The sequence below is a fragment of the Vipera ursinii genome (genome assembly GCF_947247035.1).
Source record: "Vipera ursinii genome assembly, chromosome: 14".
Classification (NCBI taxonomy): Eukaryota; Metazoa; Chordata; class Lepidosauria; order Squamata; family Viperidae; genus Vipera; species Vipera ursinii.
In genome coordinates, this window is record NC_139527.1 from 6,115,761 (window position 1) to 6,134,105 (window position 18,345).

The 18,345-nt window shown below is 46.1% G+C and overlaps 1 protein-coding gene across 1 annotated transcript in view; it reads right to left on the minus strand.

Annotated features, from left to right (window-relative positions):
• Positions 1-18,345, minus strand: part of TXNRD2 (thioredoxin reductase 2) — a 31,846-nt gene that overhangs the window by 11,555 nt on the left and 1,946 nt on the right. Inside the window, exons 2-11 of the mRNA XM_083373264.1 lie at positions 16,704-16,772; positions 14,516-14,572; positions 14,211-14,355; positions 12,959-13,033; positions 10,810-10,888; positions 10,338-10,400; positions 9,093-9,163; positions 4,490-4,509; positions 3,520-3,611; positions 1,603-1,774 (exon numbers count right to left, since the gene is read on the minus strand). Of these exons, the coding sequence (XP_083229390.1) occupies positions 1,603-1,774; positions 3,520-3,611; positions 4,490-4,509; positions 9,093-9,163; positions 10,338-10,400; positions 10,810-10,888; positions 12,959-13,033; positions 14,211-14,355; positions 14,516-14,572; positions 16,704-16,772 (843 nt within the window). The remainder of the gene's footprint in view (positions 1-1,602; positions 1,775-3,519; positions 3,612-4,489; positions 4,510-9,092; positions 9,164-10,337; positions 10,401-10,809; positions 10,889-12,958; positions 13,034-14,210; positions 14,356-14,515; positions 14,573-16,703; positions 16,773-18,345) is intronic.

An 18,345-nucleotide genomic window follows, 5' to 3' on the forward strand; every position in this document is an offset into this window, starting at 1 on the left:
CAATGATTTGGAGGGCAGCTAACAAACCTAGATGGCTTGGTCACAAGACAGGATCCAAAGCGAATGGATTTGTGCAAAGAGAATTCAACCCACACAACCCTTGCCCGGAATATTCATCAAGTTCTCCACGTTTCTCAGCTGCGTCCATGACCAAAAACAAATCAGGATTCATTCAACAGTCCTAGATATAAAAGCTAATGGTTCTGATGCCAGTTTTCTGACTCTGAAACAGAGCAACCTGGCTCCAGAAGGTGGCTGGTTGTACCATTCTTAAGACTTCCACCCATCTGGTCACATCATCCAGTCTGTTCCAGTGTGTCTCAACCTTGGCAACTTTAAGACTGGTGGACTTCAACTCCCAGAATTCTCTAGCCAGCCTGTTTTGCCTTTAAGGTTAATTTTTTTTTAAAAAAAAAAATCACCCAACAATTCAGAAGACTCAATACATTCTCCCCAAGTTGTACAACTGGACAGGCTGCAAGAATATTCCTATATGCGTCTACAAGCAGTCCTCAACTTACGACAGGAGCTGAGCCCCCCAGATTTCCACTGCTAAGCAAGACAGTTGTTAAGTGACATTTGCCCCGTTTTACGAATTTCCTTGCCACGGTTGCTAAGTGAATCACTGCCGTGATTAAGTTTGTAACACGGTCGTGTTCCCTCCCCCATTGACTTCACTTGTCAGGTCGCAAGGGGACACTGCGACTGTCGTAAATACGAGTCAGTTGCCAAGCATCTGAATTCTGATCACGTGACCCCGGGGATGCCGCAAACGTCGTAACTGTGAAAAGCGGTCATAAGTCAGCTTCTTCAGTGCCGTCGTAACTTCGAACGGTTACTAAACGATCTGTCGCAAGTCGAGAACTACCTGAGTCCGGCACTCAATGAGATCATTCATTCAAGCCACCACTGACTATTCACTATTGCAACGGTCGTAAGGGTGAAAAACAATCACTTTTTTCCAGTGGTCGTAAACTCCAGTTGCTAAACAAGTGGTTGTAAGTCGAGAACTACCTGGATCGGGCACCCATCAGATCATTCATTCAAAGCACTATTGCGACCATAGAAGAGTGGACTTTAAAGGTTTCCGACCTGGCTGAGATGGCGAAGATTTCGGCCTACTTGAAAGATTACTCGCAAGAACGCTATATTATGGAATGGCGAAAATGGATTGAGTTTATCCAGAACAAGTATAGGGTTAAGAAGTTTCATGTAGCATTTGAATAAGTCTTCTTTCTTTTTTTCTTTTTCTATCTTAGTTTTTTTTTATATATATTTAATATTACTAAGGTTTGTTTTGTCCTATATAAGCTAGAGAGTGATAGATTTTAGAGTTTATGGTTGTTAGTATATGGTTGTTTATGATTGTTTTTCTTTGATATATACCTTGTATTTAGCTCTGGGAAGTCGGGGGGGGGGAGGGGGGGAGGGGGGAGAGGTAGGGGGGGAGGGAGAAGGGAGTGGGGTTTTTTAAGGGAAAAATTGTATGTTAAAACTTTTCAATAAAAAAAAAAAATGGAAGCCGACAAGTTCTGACTTCACAGGTGCTCACCTTGCCCAGAGCAACGTTTTACAGGTATGGGAGGCTGTGTGTGTCCTTACCTACTGCCCACATCACTGTGTCGAACTCATCCGATTTTTCTTTGCCAGAGTCATATTTCCAGGTCACCCGCAGACGGCCGTTGTCCAGCTTCTTGACTTTAGTCGGGGTGCATTTTTTCAGGAAGCGGGTGCCTGACGCTTCCATGTGGTTGGTCACCAGGCCGGCCATTTGCTAACAAGAGACAACAGTAAACCCAAATTTTAATCCGTCAAAGCCTTTGTGGCAAGGGGGAAGGAGGGGGGGGCAGAGGTCTGTGGTTTATATATGCTAATTTTTAATCCAGGTCGTCTGGATTAATTTGTCACTAAGCAAGACATTTCTCAAGTGAGTTATGCCCCTGTCCACGCTGCTAACATTTTTGCATTGACGACAGATGGAGATGCAACCCTTTTCTCCTTATGTTTTACTCTTAGAGTTAGACAATTCTGGGGAGAGGAATGTGCGTGAGAGTTTAGCTGGACATAACAATACTGAACCTAGTGTGAGAACCAAGGTTATCGAAATAAGAGATGATAAAGAATTAGCGGGCTGGAGAACTGGAGGGGAAGCCCGCATTTCAAACTAATTGGAGAACGTGCTTTATGACTGTTAATTGGAGGAGGGAATTGTGCTTTGATACTATGTGCTCAAGGGGAGGGGAATTCAATTTTTGGCTTCAACTGCGTTAGCGCCGATGCTATGCTACTCGAATAAAGATTCTTTAAGCTAAACAATACCTCGAAGTTCTTTGAAGAGTTTCATCTGTCGGAACCAGGACAGCCCCATTTTTACACCCTTTCTTTCCACAAGGGAATCGCTACAGTTCTTACATGGTTAAGTCTGGCTTCCCCCACTGACGTTGCTTGTCAGAAGGTCACCAAAGGGGGGAAATCACGTGATCCTGGGACATGGCAACCATCTTAACTATGAGTCAGTTGGCGACTGCCTGAATTTTGATGACGTGATCGTGGGGGGACGCTGCAACGGTGGTTAAGTGCGGAAAAACAGTCGCACGTCACTTTTTTCAGTGATGTTGTAACTTTGCATGGTCGCTAAATGGACTGTTGAAAGATGAGGACTCTCTGTAGCAGTGGTGGGATTCAAATAGGCAAACAACTGGTTCTCTATGTGGGTGCTGCTTCCAGAAGTCCATTTTTGAGCCTGGGCGACAAAAAATTAGCTACCGGTTCTGCCGAAGTGGTGCGAACCGGCTGAATTCCACCACGGCCTCCGTCCCTCTTTTCCTTCCTTCCTTCCTTCCTTCCTCCCTCCCTCCCTCCCTCCCTCCCTCCCTCCCTCCCTCCCTCCCTCCTTTTGCTATCTCTCTTATGCCTTCTTCCAGTGGTGGGATTCAAATATGTGAATAACCGGGTCTCTGCGTGGGTGCCGTTTCCGGAAGTCCATTTTTTGAGCCTGAGCGACAAAAAATTAGCTACCGGTTCTTCCACAGAGGTGTTAACCGGCTGAATCCACTGGACCACTGATCTGTAGTGGTCCAGGTGAGCTGGTCACTTCTGCTCACATTGTGATGGGACTCCAGCGAAGGTCTTGGGTGACGCTCTGTCAACTCGGGATCAAAAGTCTACGGAGATTCTCAATCACCCGGGTCACGACTGTCCCAAAGGTGCTTTTTCAGGAACTTCACCCGCCTTCAACGGACACAGGGCAGAAAAAAACATCCTGCAGCCAAGAAGGCTCCAGGACCCCATTTGCATCACTCAGGTGACCCTGAGGACCCAGATAAACCTCCAGGTGGGTGGCCTCAACGACTCTCTAAAAGACTGCAAAGGACCAGCCGTCTGCAAGGAGTATAAATCCTTCCCTTCCCCACCGTTCAGCCAGACCCGAAGAAGCTTCTTGGATGAGAAGCGAAACGTCTTCGAAGAAAAAAACAACAAGATAGGGATCAACAGCAGATCACAAGCCGCAGAAGCTACCTGATCAAATCCTCGAAGCGGGATGCTCCGGATCATCACGGTAGTATCCAATCCGAGGCCGGTGAGAAAGCCGGCACACTCGAGGGATACATCTAGAAAAGCATCCGGGTCAAGGAAAAAATCATTCTGCTTGAATTTTTTTTTTTTTTGAGAAAGAGGAAAAACGGGAAAAACTAAAAACGGCGAGAAAATTTGCAAACCTTCCCTTGCATCCGGATAGACCAGGGGTAGGCAACCTTGGCTCTTTGATGACTCGTGGACTTCAACTCCCAGAATTCCTGAGCCAGCATGAGGGAAACTATGGCCCCTTCATGACTCGTGGACTTCCAGAATTCCTGAGCCAGCATGAGGGAAACTAGGGCCCCTTCATGACTCATGGACTTCAACTCCCAGAATTCCTGAGCCAGCATGAGGGAAACTAGGGCCCCTTCATGACTCGTGGACTTCAACTCCCAGAATTCCTGAGCCAGCATGAGGGAAACTAGGGCCCCTTCATGACTCGTGGACTTCAACTCCCAGAATTCCTGAGCCAGCATGAGGGAAACTAGGGCCCCTTCATGACTCGTGGACTTCAACTCCCAGAATTCCTGAGCCAGCTTGGCTCAGCTTGGAAACCTCTCCCTTTCCCCTCAGCATGGCTGGCTCAGGAATTCTGGGAGTTGAAGTCCACGAGTCATCAAAGAGCCAAGGTTGCCCTACCCCTGGGATAGACCGATAGAATTTTTACCCTCAGCCTGTACACAACACGGCTCTTGTGCGTACTGATTTTTTTTTTAAAAAGGCAAGAAAGCCTGATGGAATTGCAAGCGGAGATGTCTCTTTGGATCCCTGAATAAATCTGTTGGGGCGCTTTTCTTTACAACGGCAACTTCGCTGTGGATTTCAACGTGCAGAAAACGGCACAAGCCCTCCAAGCGGCAAGGCGACAATGCCGCAACCATGCCACAATGCAGCTTAGTTTGAAAGATACAGCTGGCGCCAACGACTAACCTGTTGAAGGAACAGAGGAGAGAGAAAGAAAGTGGGGGAAAAAAATAAATCAAACTCAGCCGGTGCCTTCAATCCGAACGGAAGCGATTGACTTACTTCTTTTTCAAACAGTTTTTAATTAACATTCCAGAAAGGAATCAAAGGCAAAGTACAGGTTAAAGTCCTCAACTTACCACCATATCGGAGCCCAAAATTTGCATGGCTAAGCAAGACCGTTGTTAAGTGAGGTGTAACCAGCTCCACTACCAGGCACAGCAAAGTCACTTAGTCAGAAAGTCACACTTAGAACAATTAGCCAGGGGAACGGCCTCCAGAAGTTGTGGGTGCTCCATCACTGGAGGCTTTCAAGAAGAGACTGGACAGCCATTTGACTGGATGGTATGAGGCAGTGGTGGCGAACCCACGGCACGCGTGCCAGATGTGGTACTCGGAGCCCTCTCGGTGGGCACGCGTGCCATTGCCCCAGCAGAGTTCGCCAGAGTAGTGAGCACGTGGCGTTTGGATGCAAAAGGGCAGGAAGTGAGGACCCAGATTGTTGGGGGCAATTAAGCTGACTTTGTAGTAATGCCGCTTGGGGTGTGTGTGTGAAAGCCCTAATAAGCAGGCATATACATAGAATGAAGGCTACTGCTAAGCTTGTAAGCCGCCCTGAGTCTTCGGAGAAGGGTGGGATATAAATGGAATTAAAATAAAATAAAATAAAATAAATAAAAGAGCCTTGGTGGAGCAGTGGGCTAATGCCTCCTTAAGTAACACCAGCTGCCTGCAATGAGTGCAGGTTCGAGTCCCAGCAGGCTCAAGGTTGACTCAGCCTTCCATCCTTCCGAGGTAGGTAAAATGAGGACCCAGATTGTTGTGGGCAATAAGCTGACTTTGTAATAATGCCGCTTGGGGTGTGTGTGAAAGCCCTAATAAGCAGGCATATACATAGAATGAAGGCTACTGCTAAGCTTGTAAGCCGCCCTGAGTCTTCGGAGAAGGGTGGGATATAAATGGAATTAAAATAAAATAAATAAAAGAGCCTTGGTGGAGCAGTGGGCTAATGCCTCCTTAAGTAACACCAGCTGCCTGCCATGAGTGCAGGTTCGCATCCCACCAGGCTCAAGGTTGACTCAGCCTTCCATCCTTCCCAGGTATGTAAAATGAGGACCCAGATTGTTGGGGGCAATAAGCTGACTTTGTAATAATGCCGCTTGGGTGTGTGTGTGTGAAAGCCCTAATAAGCAGGCATATACATAGAATGAAGGCTACTGCTAAGCTTGTAAGCCGCCCTGAGTCTTCGGAGAAGGGCGGGATATCAATGGAATTAAAATAAAATTAAAAAAAAAGTGAGCGAGCAAGCGGAGTTGCCCCCCCCAGGGATGCCCCAGAGATGGCGAGGGACTGTTCCCGGCCACGCTCACCCAGTCTGCCGTGACCACTGCAGCCATACCCACCCAGTGGGTCACGTTCCCCCCACCCCCTCCCCAAGGGCACCATAATGCTGATACAGCCCTGGCACTTGGCGATAAATAAGTGGGTTTGGGGTTGCAGTTTGGGCCCTCGGTCTCTAAAAGGTTCGCCATCCCTGGCATAAGGTCTCCCGCCTTCAAGAGGGGGTTGGACTAGAAGACCTCCGAGGCCCCTCAGCACACACACACAAAAAAGAGGTCTTTGCGGAAACGTATTCTCGCAATCCAGAATTTCACCAGCCAAACGGTAATTAAAAAGAACCACCGCAACACATCGGATAGTAGAACAACCCGTTAAAAGCACACCCAAAGGGGGACACCACAGATAAAAAGACCATCAGGGTCTGAAACCATTATCCTGGGGCAAGCTGGAGCCTGTCGAACTAAAGGGGGGGGGGAGAGTCTTCTCTTTTTTCCTAAAGAGCAAAAAAAAAAGAGACGCAAATGCAGGAGAAAGAATTCCTTTTGCAAACAAAACTTTTTTCTTCTTTCTTTCTTTTTTTTTTAAACCTAGCTGCCTTGAAAGCAGAAAATGGAGGTGGGGAATACAGTCCGCCCAACTTAATATGGATAATTTGTAAACGGGATTCCACACACACACACACACACACCCTTTCCCAGAGATCGCTCCACCACCACCCTTAGCCGAAAGAGAAAATGGAAAGAATGCTCCAAGACAGTGCGCCGAAGTGAGGGGCTGCTCCAGAAGACAAACTTAAACGCGGGTGGCCAAATCAGCAAGACAATGGCCATGTCACTGCTAATCCTCACTAGGTACTAATAATGTAATTCCATTTCGGAGGAGGAGGAGGAGAAGGAGGAGGAGGCGGCGGCAGTGAGCACGGTGTACTTCTGGAGGGAGGCTGTGAGCTGTCAGCCCTCCATTTGAAAGAATGCGCCTGCAGGTATTTATCCGAAGCCGTCCACGAGAGAATCTTCGGCAGACAATCCATCAGAATACAACTAGAAGGGACCCTGGAGGTCTTCTAATCCAACCCCCTGCTCAAGCAGGAGAACCTATACCATCTCAGACAAACTAAGCACATTGCTAAGCACATTGGTTTGTGCTTAAAATTGTAAAAGCCGCCCTGAGTCTTCGGAGAAGGGCGGGATATAAATGGGATTAAAAAAAAAAAGGTTGTCCAAACGCTTCTTAAAAGCCTCCAGCGATGGAGCACCCACAACTTCTGGAGTCACAAGCCATTGCACTAAGTTAATTGGGGTTTTTTGTTGTTTTTTTAATTGAATTTTTTTTATTAAATGTACATTTAAAAAGAAAGGGGACAGGATTCAACTTCCCTGGCTACGGCACTGCTATTAGTATCCCCTTAGGTAACAAGAAGAAAAAACAGAAAATTTTTCTGGCTGCTGCCGCTCAGGTTTAAGCGATCGTCCACGAGGACTCCAAGGTCCCTCTGACAGTTACTGTTTTTCAGCCAGGTTTCACCTCTAATCTGGGCTTGTCCCTTTGGTTTTTACCTGCCCAGGTTTAAAACCTGGCTTTTCCCCACATTAAATTTCATTTCGCTGGATGGGTCCCATCCTTCAAGTCTGTCAAGCTCCTTTTGTATCCTGAGCTTAAATTTCTGGGATGTTGGCTGTTCCTGCCAGCTTCGTGTCGTCTGAAAATCTGATGAATTCCCCTTCTATTCCCTCCTTTAAGTCATTTATCAACATATTGAAGAGTACTGGGCCTAAGACGGGGAGAGAACTATCTGGATAATAATAACAACCCTCATTGCTTCTGCACGTTTTGAAACAATGCCCAGATAAGCAGGGATTAACTCTGGACAAACCATCAAACAAACAAACAAACAAACAAAGTCAAATGCCCTAATCAAGGAACGACCAAGGAGAAAATGATTCCTCCATTAACACTGGAAGAGGAAGCAAGTGTATATAAACACCCCACCCAATAGCACTGATGATGTTACCTAGTCGGGTAATTAAATGTAGAGGAAGGAAGGAAGGAAGGAAGGAAGGAAGGAAGGAAGGAAGGGAGGGAGGGAGGGAAAGAGAGAGGAAGGAAGGAAGGAATAGAGAGAGGGAGGGAGAGAGGGAGGGAGGGAAAGAGAAGAAGGAAGGAAGGAAGGAAGGAATAGAGAGGGAGGGAGGGAAAGAGAGGAAGGGAGGGAGGGAGGAAGGAAGGAATAGAGAGAGGGAGGGAGGGAGGGAGGGAAAGAGAGAGGAAGGAAGGAAGGAAGGAATAAAGAGAGGGACGGAGGGAGGGAAAGAGAGGAAGGAAGGAATAGAGAGAGGGAGGGAGGGAAAGAGAAGAAGGAAGGAAGGAAGGAAGGAAAGAAGGAAGGAAGGAAGGAAGGAAGGAAGGAAGGAGAAGGAAAAAGGAATGGGGGAAAGGAATAGGGAAAGAAAGGAAAGGAAGTAAATGAGAAGAGAAGTGAAGTGAAGTGAAGTGGACTGAAGGGAAGGGAAGGGAATAATAGCAAAGAGACCGCAGCAATGGAAAGAAGACTATTCTGTAATATAAACCTTTGCTGCCCTCTCCTGGTTCATGCAAGTACAGCAAACCACACACAGCCAGGATTATTGGACACTCAGTTGGAATGGCTACTGTTTACTCCACATAAACACACACAGCCACCCATTACTCTATTCGGACATACATCTCTGTTCAATCCAATTTACAGATTCCCTATCCAGAACTGGAGCCTACGTTGCTGGCTCTGCTGAAGTCATAAAGCCAACAACGAAATTTAAAAAGCCAAAGGGAGAAAGTATATGTTCAGAGGAAGACAAGACACACACACACACACACACACAGAGAGAGAGAGAGAGAGAGCGAGAGAGAGAGAGAGAGAATTAAGCTTAAAAGGATCAGTCCATATTAATTTGTATTTATTCAGTTACGCCTGTTTTTTGTTAACATCCCCATTTGGACACAAAACTTTTTTTTAAAAAAAAAACACAACACAAATATTCCTGCACACAATTTGGGGGGCATGATACGACATCACAGGCTTTGGAGAAACGCCCGCCTCAAAGGATAGTTCTATTTAGCAGCCAAATGTTAGCAGAAGAAGCCGAGAGGAGCCTGCATAACCGTGAAAATCAAGTAAAAAAATTCTCCCTGCCCAAACGGTGAAAAAACAGCACTAGACAGAAAGGACTTACGTTTTTCCAGGAGATCTTTTTAGCCAGAAAATGTCATCGCTTGTAATCCCAAACTCTTGGGCTCCTGCAACCTGGAAAGAAGAAGAAAGGGCATCATAGGACTGGAAAGGGACCTCAGAGGTCTTCTAGTCCAACCCTCTCCCTCAAGGCAGGAGAGGCGGTTTAGTCTATTTTTGAAAACTTCCAGTGATGGAGCACCCACAGTCGCAAGTGGCAAGCTGTTCCACTGATTAATTGTCCTAAACCAGGGGTCTTCAAACTTGGCCCTTTTATAACTTGTGGACCTTCAACTCCCAGTTTGAAGACTCCTGTTCTAAGCTGTCAGGAAATAGTCTCTTTACTTCCAAGTTGAGTCTTTCTTTAGTAAGCTTCCACCTGTAACATCCTGTCCTGCCCTCAGGTGTTTTGGAGAATAAATCAACCCCCTTTTGAGAACCCTCAGATATCGGAAGACAGCTGTCATGTCTTCCTTCTCTCCGTTAGACTAGACCAGGGATAGGCAACCTTGGCTCTTTTATGACTCGTGGACTTCAATTCCCAGAATTCCTGAGCCAGCATGGGGGGAACTATGGCCCTTTCATGAGTTGTGGACTTCAACTCCCAGAATTCCTGAGCCAGCATGGGGGGAACTATGGCCCTTTCATGACTTGTGGACTTCAACTCCCAGAATTCCTGAGCCAGCATGGGGGAAACTTTGGCCCTTTCATGAGTTGTGGACTTCAACTCCCAGAATTCTTGAGCCAGCATGGGGGAAACTTTGGCCCCTTCATGACTTGTGGACTTCAACTCCCAGAATTCCCGGGAGCTGAAGTCCATGAGTCATAAAAGAGCCAAGGTTGCCTACCCCTGGACTAAACCTACTTAGCTCCCTCAACTGTTCATCATACGAGAGAATGTTCTGGAATTATTCACAGAAGAGATGGACAGGTAAAGATCAACATGTACGAAGAATTAAATGGGACTCTGTCGTTCTCCGTGCACTGAAATTGCTTTGGGAGGTTATTGGTTTTGTTTCTTTTTTTTAAAAAAAAATCTTTGCAATATCTGCATGACTGGGGAATTCTGGGAGTGTCAAGCCCTCGAATGCTGGCTGGGGAATTCTGGGAGTAGAAGTCCACATATCTTCAAAGTGGCCAAGGTTGAGAAGCCTTGCTGTAAATCAATCTTTAACCACAGATCAGCCAAAAAGCTGCCCTGAAGTTAACTCGGGTTAATGTCAAGTAGGAACAAACTAAGAGGGGTTACCTCGGTGGGGTATCTTGGTCTGCCACCAGTGGCAAGAACTATGTGGTCTGCGGTGAGCAGCGTCTAGGAAGAATTAAAGGAAAAAGAAAAACAGGAAGAAGAATTCAGACTGAGCTTCTCTATAGACCATCCTGGGTCTGTCTTCACGTCACACTGGGAGAAGGTGGTTATCTCCCAAAATATAATATCATTGTAATTATAGCTCAATAATCTGATTCGCGTACTTGAGACTAAAAGGGATTTTTATTCTGGAACAATTGCAGGGGCTGGGCTCATCCAGAAACCAGGGTTAACAAACCCCAGCAACCTGGTTCAATGGCATCGGAGGGGGGGGGAGTCTGTCGAAACAGTTAAAATGGCATCTGCATTGACGTGAATTACGCCCTGCCCTTTGCACGGGCACCGGGCAAACCACCCAAAGGGAGAGTGGTTAACTTTTTAACATTAGGGGTAGGGGTTAGAGTCTTCTTACCTCCTTGTTGCCCTTTGCTACCCCACGGATGGTGTGTGCATCCACAAAGCTGCCTTTCAGATTGAAGTATTTGACCTTTCTGAAGGAGGAGGAGGAGGAGGAGGAGATGAAAGAAGAGATAAAGGAAAATGGAGGAAGAGGAGGAAGAATAAGAGAAGAGGGTGGAGCAGGAGGAGGAAAAGGTGGAAGAAGGGATAGATGAGATGGAGGAGGAATAGGAGAAGAGTCGAGAAGGAGGAGGAGATGGAAGAAGGGATAGAGAAGGATGAAGAATAGAAGTAGAGGGAGGAGGGGGAAAGAAGGGATAGATGAGATGGAGAAGGAGGAATAGGAGAAGAGTCGAGAAGGAGGAGATGGAAGAAGGGATAGAGAAAGAGGAAGAAGAGGAGAAGAGGGAGGAGGAGGGGGGAAGAAGAAGGGATAGATGAGATGGAGAAGGAGGAATAGGAGAAGAGTCGAGAAGGAGGAGGAGATGGAAGAAGGGATAGAGAAGGAAGAAGAATAGGAGAAGAGGGAGGAGGAGGGGGGAAGAAGGGATAGATGAGATGGAGAAGGAGGAATAGGAGAAGAGTCGAGAAGGAGGAGGAGATGGAAGAAGGGATAGAGAAGGATGAAGAATAGGAGAAGAGGGAGGAGGAGGGGGGAAGAAGAAGGGATAGATGAGATGGAGAAGGAGGAATAGAAGAGTCAAGAAGAAGGAGGAGATGGAAGAAGGGATAGAGAAGGATGAAGAATAGAAGAGGGAGGAGGGTTAAAGAAGGGATAGATGAGATGGAGAAGGAGGAATAGGAGAAGAGTCGAGAAGGAGGAGGAGATGGAAGAAGGGATAGAGAAAGAGGAAGAAGAGGAGAAGAGGGAGGAGGGGGAAAGAAGGGATAGATGAGATGGAGGAGGAATAGGAGAAGAGTCGAGAAGGAGGAGGAGATGGAAGAAGGGATAGAGAAGGATGAAGAATAGGAGAAGAGGGAGGAGGGGGAAAGAAGGGATAGATGAGATGGAGAAGGAGGAATAGGAGAAGAGTCGAGGAGGAGGAGATGGAAGAAGGGATAGAGAAAGAGGAATAGGAGAAGAGGGAGGAGGAGGGGGAAGAAGGGATAGATGAGATGGAGAAGGAGGAATAGGAGAAGAGTGGAGAAGGTGGAAGAAGGGACAGAGGAGGAGGAATAAGAGGAAGGTGGAGGAGGAGGAGGAGGAGGAAGAAGAGATAGAGGTGGAAGAGGAGAAGGAGATAGAGGGGAAGAAACAGGAGATGGAGGAGGAAAATAAGAAGATGATTAATGCAGCAAGAGCAGCAGTAATAATAGCCAGAGGCCCACTCAACTCCTGTATCAAACATCTTTGCAAGCCAGTTTCACTCTCAACTAAGCATTTAATTAAGGACCTGGCATATGTTGCTGCTGTTGTTTAATTATATTAAAACATCCTTCCAGGATGTAAGCTGTTCCGAGTTAAGCTGCCCTTGGCAATTGACTGATGGGGATTGTATCAATGCCGATGCTATTCAAGTGGTGCTCCAGATGTTTGGTCGAATCCCGAGTGCCGCGTAGCAGAGTGAGCGCCTGTTACTCGTCCCAGCTTCTGCCAACCTAGCAGTTCGAAAGCACATAAAAAAAATGCAAGAAGAAAAATAGGGACCGCTATGGTGGGAAGGTAACAGCGTTCCGTGCGCCTTTGGCGTCTAGTCATGCTGGCCACATGACCACGGAGACGTCCTCGGACAAGCGCCGCCTCTTCGGCTTTGAAACGGAGATGAGCACCGGCCCCTAGAGTCGGAAACGACTAGCACACATGTGCGGGGGAACCTTTACCTTTACCTTTTACTACTACCATTAGGAAAGGATGAGAAATAAAATAAATCAGTAAGTGGTTTTGAAACGAAGCAAATCAATGCGAAATAGAAATAAAAGTACAAGTAAATCTTGAGAAAACAAGATGCATAATAATAAATAACAAAACAAGGAGGACTTGGATGTGCAAAACGACCATCAGAAGCCAGGGATCCTGAAGCAAGATACAACTGAGAGGAAACTCACCTTCTCCTTAGTGAGAAGGCAATGTTACCCTTGAACTCTTCACACATCTTTACACTGAATTTTCAAAAATTAAATCCAAGTGTTTGGCGGCACAGGGGAATAAAAGAGGCACTTACTTATCCTGTAACTGTAACCTGTGTCCCCAATTCAAGGATTTGACATAGTTCTGGACCCCCTTGGCCATCACAGACCTGGCAGGCAAAAAGAGAGGGAGAGAATTTACAATGGATTAAAGGGACAGGAACTGACGGGCGTTAGTGGAAAATATAAGTACAAGTAGCTGGGTTTTTTTGTTTTTTAAAAAAAGAAATGTTCAGGACAGTCGAAGCATACGAGACAAAAAGAGGAACCTAGAAAAGATGGACTTTTTAAAATCCAAATGGTAAGTCCTCCTAACCCAGGGGTCTTCAAACTTGGCCCTTTGATGATTTGTTGACTTCAACTCCCAGAATTCCTCAACCAGCCCTGCTGATTGGGGAATTCTGGGAGTTGAAGTCCACAAGTCTTAAAATTGCCAAATTTGGAGACCCCCCCTGCTCCAGAGTCCTTTGGTTGTGTCCAAAGATCGCTTACCATCAGGGGTTTTCAAACTTGGCCCTTTGATGACTTGTGGACTTCAACTCCCAGAATTCCTCAGCCAGGCACACTGGCTGAGGAATTCTGGGAGTTGAAGTCCTCAAGTCATCAAAGGGCCAAGTTTCAAGACCCCTGTCCTAACCCAGAGATGATAACGAGGGGAAAAAAATGTCCTGGCTTAGCATATTCTCGATAAATCTAAAATCTTCATATTTGAAAGTGAAATTAGTTGGGGCCAAAAAAAAAATCCTCTTCCCTTCTAGACAAACACATAGAATAGAGTGGATGAATCCACAGACCAACTCAGGAGAAGACGATGTCCTACAGCCTTTCTTTTCTGAAACACAATCTTCCCAGTCCTTCGAGGATCTTATGAAGGATTTATGCACAGGTAAGTTGCAAAAGTCAGGGACGCGGTGGCTCAGTGGGTTAGGACGCTGAGCTTGTCGATCAGAAGGTCGGCAGTTTGGCGGGTCGACTCCCGAGTGCCGCGTAACAGTGAGCGCCTGTTACTCGTCCCAGCTTCTGCCAACCTAGCAGTTCGAAAGCACGTAAAAATGCAAGTAGAAAAATAGGGACCGCTACGGTGGGAAGGTAACACCGTTCCGTGCGCCTTTGGTGTCTAGTCATGCCAGCCACATGACCACGGAGACGTCCTTGGACAAGCGCTGGCTCTTCGGCTTTGAAACGGAGATGAGCACCGGCCCCTAGAGTTGGAAACGACTAGCACGCAAGTGCGGGGGAACCTTTACCTTTTTAAGTTGTAAAGAACAGGCAGGAGAGTTTTCTTACCAGTCGTGACTGATACGGTGGGGTACGTTCCAGCCATAATGTTGGGCATCTCGGATCGAATGTCCCAGGAGAGCTGCTTGGTGCATCAACTTCTTTGGAATACAACCCACGTTCACACATGTCCCACCAAGCCCCCATTTGGTTCCTGGGGAAGGGGAAAAGCCACATGCTCATTCATGGGTGCAGCTTGTTCTCAAGTCCTGAGCAACTTGCTCTCATGCCCCATTCGACTCCCCAGCCAGCCTTAATACATTCAAGATCACAACGAGGGCAGATTTTTCCAATTCACTCAGATTGTGGCTTACCTCTTGGAGAAGGCTCCACATAATCAAGGACAGCCACCTTCTTTCCAAACTGGGCAGCTGAAACAAAGAGAAAGACAAGTTGCAGATGTGTTTGAGGAAAAGGATGCAGTAATAGTGATGCTCTTCAAACTGGTCCAAAGACAACTGAAGCTTTATTTAGATAAAGCTGTTATATTAGTTGTCCCAAACATTCTCGCGTGGAGACGGGGTTTCCAACTTTTCCTTGCAAGTTGATAGATTTAGTACGGGCCACTAGGGGGCACTATAGGACCACTTTTGACCTTGAGTCCCAATACAATACAAGAATAAAAGCCTCTAGTGGTTAGTAGCAAACATAACAATTCTGGGAGAATTGTGCACAGAAAAATAATAAAAAGAGTTCCTTTCCGCTTTAGACCAGGGGTGCCTGGCTGAGGAATTCTGGGAGTTGAAGTCCACAAGTCATCAAAGGGCCAGGTTTGAAGACCCCTGTTCTAACACCATCCTTCTGGAAATTAGACACCCCACCCCGACTCTGACACTCTTCCAGAAAGCCCTGAAGTCATGAAGGGGATTTGTCATTCCCAAAAATCTTACTCAAGTTTATTGAATACACCGCATTGTTATGCCAACCTTAAACTAACCCTTTCTAGAAGCCCAATTGGGTTTTCTTCCCTTCTGAGACCTGAAATGGAGAAAGGTCCCAGGGAAGTAGTAGTAAGTAGTAGTACGTAGTAGTAAATTTCATGATCCCTTCAAGCAGTGCCAGCTGGGGGAGGGGGTTTCTGAGCAGGGGAAAATTCCTCCCAGGTTTAGCGTTACGATTCACTGAGGTGAAGGTTTAAAGAGGCTTTGGGAGAAGATACTTGGTTCCAGAAGTATAAAGATTGCTCTGATGATAAAATAGGATATGGCATGGAAAAGGACCAAAGTGTACAAAGTCAAAGCACGAGAGCATCAGAAATAGTACGTGAGGCAGCTGCCAAAAAAGCCAACACAGTGCTAGGCTGCATTGACAGAGGGATAGAATCAAGATCAAGTGAAGTACTAATACCACTTTACAAGGCCTTGGTAAGGCCACACTTGGAATACTGCATCCAGTTTTGGTCACCATGATGTAAAAAAGATGTCGAGACTCTAGAAAGAGTGCAGAGAAGAGCAACAAAGGTGATTAGGGGACTGGAGGCTAAAACATATAGGGAACGGCTGCTGGAATTGGGGATGTCCAGCTTAATGAAGAGAAAGACCAGGGGTGACAGGATGGCAGCCTTCCAACATCTCAGGGGCTGCCCCAAAGAAGAGGGAGTCAAGCTATTCTCCAAAGCGCCCGAAGGCAGGACAAGAAGCAATGGATGGAATCAAGGAGAGAAGCAACCTAGTACTAAGGAGAAACTTCCTGGCAGTGAGAACAATTAGCCAGTGGAACAACCTGCCTCCAAAAGCTGCAAATGCTCCAACACTGGAAGTTTTTAAGAAGAGACTGGACAGCCATTTGTCCGAAATGGTCTAGGTCAGGGGTGTCAAACTCAATTTCATTGAGGGCCGCATCAGCATTGCGGTTGCCCTCAGGGGGCCGGGTGGGTGTGGCCTGGGTGGGCGTGGCCTACTGGGTAGGCGTGGCTAAAGTGCGTATGGCCTACTGGGTGGGCATGGCCAGCTCTACATCGTTCGCATCAAGGGTGCCTATGGGGGCCTGGGCAGGAGAGGGACAGATCTGAGGGTCTCTGGCAGAAGGAGGGTCTCTGGGCCAGGGCCAAGGCAGTGGGGGCCGTTCCCTCACTGTTTCCAGGATGGCTTCGCGGGCCGCATGAAACCACTTCGCGGGCCGAATCCGGCCCCCGGGCCTTGTGTTTGACATGTCTGGTATAGGGTTTCCTGCCTGAGCAGGGGGTTGGGCTAGATGACCTCCAAGGTCCCTTCCAACTTTATTATTATTATTATTATTATTATTATTATTATTATTATTATTATTATTATTATTATTATTACCAGCTGGCCATTTGGGGGTTTGTAAAAACCCTTCATCTTCTAAAAGGGCAATTATTTTATTATTTTTGTTTCTTTTATACTGTGTTTTTATTTCCTGTATGCGGCGCCAGCGAGTAGGCGGCAAGATGAATTTTCCAAATAAATAAATACAATTAGCTTATCTGGTTGTGTTTCCCATCTAAGGGTGACAATGCCACACCATAAAATCCCATCCACAAACCTTCTTTAGCGCAGGCCAATCCGCCAGAGCCCCCTCCGATAACCACAAGGTCATATTCATTCTTCTTCCCTGTGTTTAAAAAAAAAACAAGAAAAGAAAACATTTTAAAACAGCAGTAGATATTATTCAAGGTCTGCCTTCAAATATAAGCCCGGGCACCCACAGTAATGTAACGAATTGTCATATCATAACCTTATTTCTGCATTGTTTCTTCAAAAGGCAACAGTATTCCAGAGAGGAGGATAGAGGGAAGAACTTTAAAACGTTCCCCCCCCTATTTAAATGGATCAATTAAAAAAAGAAAGTTAAAATGGAAAAGACTCTAAACCCAAAGGAAATCAACAACATGGATGGAAACTAATCAAGGAGAGAAGCAACCTGGAACTAAGGAGAAATTTCCTAACAGTGAGAACAATTAACCAGCGGAACAACTTGCCACCAGAAGTTGTGGGGGCTCCAACAAGTGGAAGTTTTTAAGAAGCCACGGACAACCATTAGTCTGAAATGGCCTAAGCAGCGGGTTGGACTAGAAGACCTCCAAGGTCCCTCCAATTCTGTTATTCTATTCTAAGCTCTAAGCCACTATTTACACTGGGAAGCCAATGATATCATTTTTAAACAGCCTTATTCAATGTTGCTATCCAGAAAAGTATGCACATGTTTACGATTACAAGCTGCCCAGTTTGCCTTGTGTCAAGATGGGTGACCAGTAAGTTATTTATGCACACATACACAAATAAAAATGTGCTTATAGCTAAAACAAAAAACAAAAATTCCCAACCATCGGTGCGAATTAAATTATATTTAGTTTTAAGAGTTTCCCCAAATTCTTTGCTCTTAAAGTTGCAGTCAGAGTGATTTTCCCATCCTTTGAAATGCCCCCGATCATCAGAAAGACCTATTTCACTTTTTTGAGTGTTTTGCACCAACAGTTCTCATCGCAAACAATTCTGCAACTCTTTCGTTATTATTTCTGAAAGGGTGGACACCCGCCAAAGATCCTCTGCTCTTTTTCCTTTTGGGATTTCTGAGCATCAGGCCAAACATATGGGGGAAGAGAGATAAGTCACACAAATATGTATTGTTCAGATTATGAATCCCAACTCTGTTGCAAGAGCAGAATATGTCACATCGTGTAGCCAACAGGAATGGACGGAGAAGCCACAAGTTGCAGGCAAAAACCCAGGAAGATTCAGGAAATCCAGTGCTTATTAAATAGCCCAGAATTATTTGGACCAACTTGGCATCTAAGGTAACAGTAAGAGAATAACAGAGTTGGGAGGTCCTATAGTCAAAGCAGGGGACCCTACACCACTTCAGACAAATGGGTGTCCAATTTCTTCTTAAAAACCTACAAATTCTGGAGGCAAGCTATTCTACTGATTAATTGTTCTCACTATCAGGAAATTTCACCTTAGTTCTAGGCTGGATTTCTCTTTGATAAAAATAGTGTCTCGCTTAGCAACAGAAATTTTGGGCTGAGTTGCGCTCGTAAGTCAAGGATTACCTGTACTTATCTCTGTAGTTTGCCCTTGAGGAAACTGAGAAGCTGGGCTTGTGGTCTGCACATCTGCCAATGTGGAGAACCATCCAAAAGATCAGCAAGTAGTTATAAATATGAGGTACCCACGCTGGTTTCCTA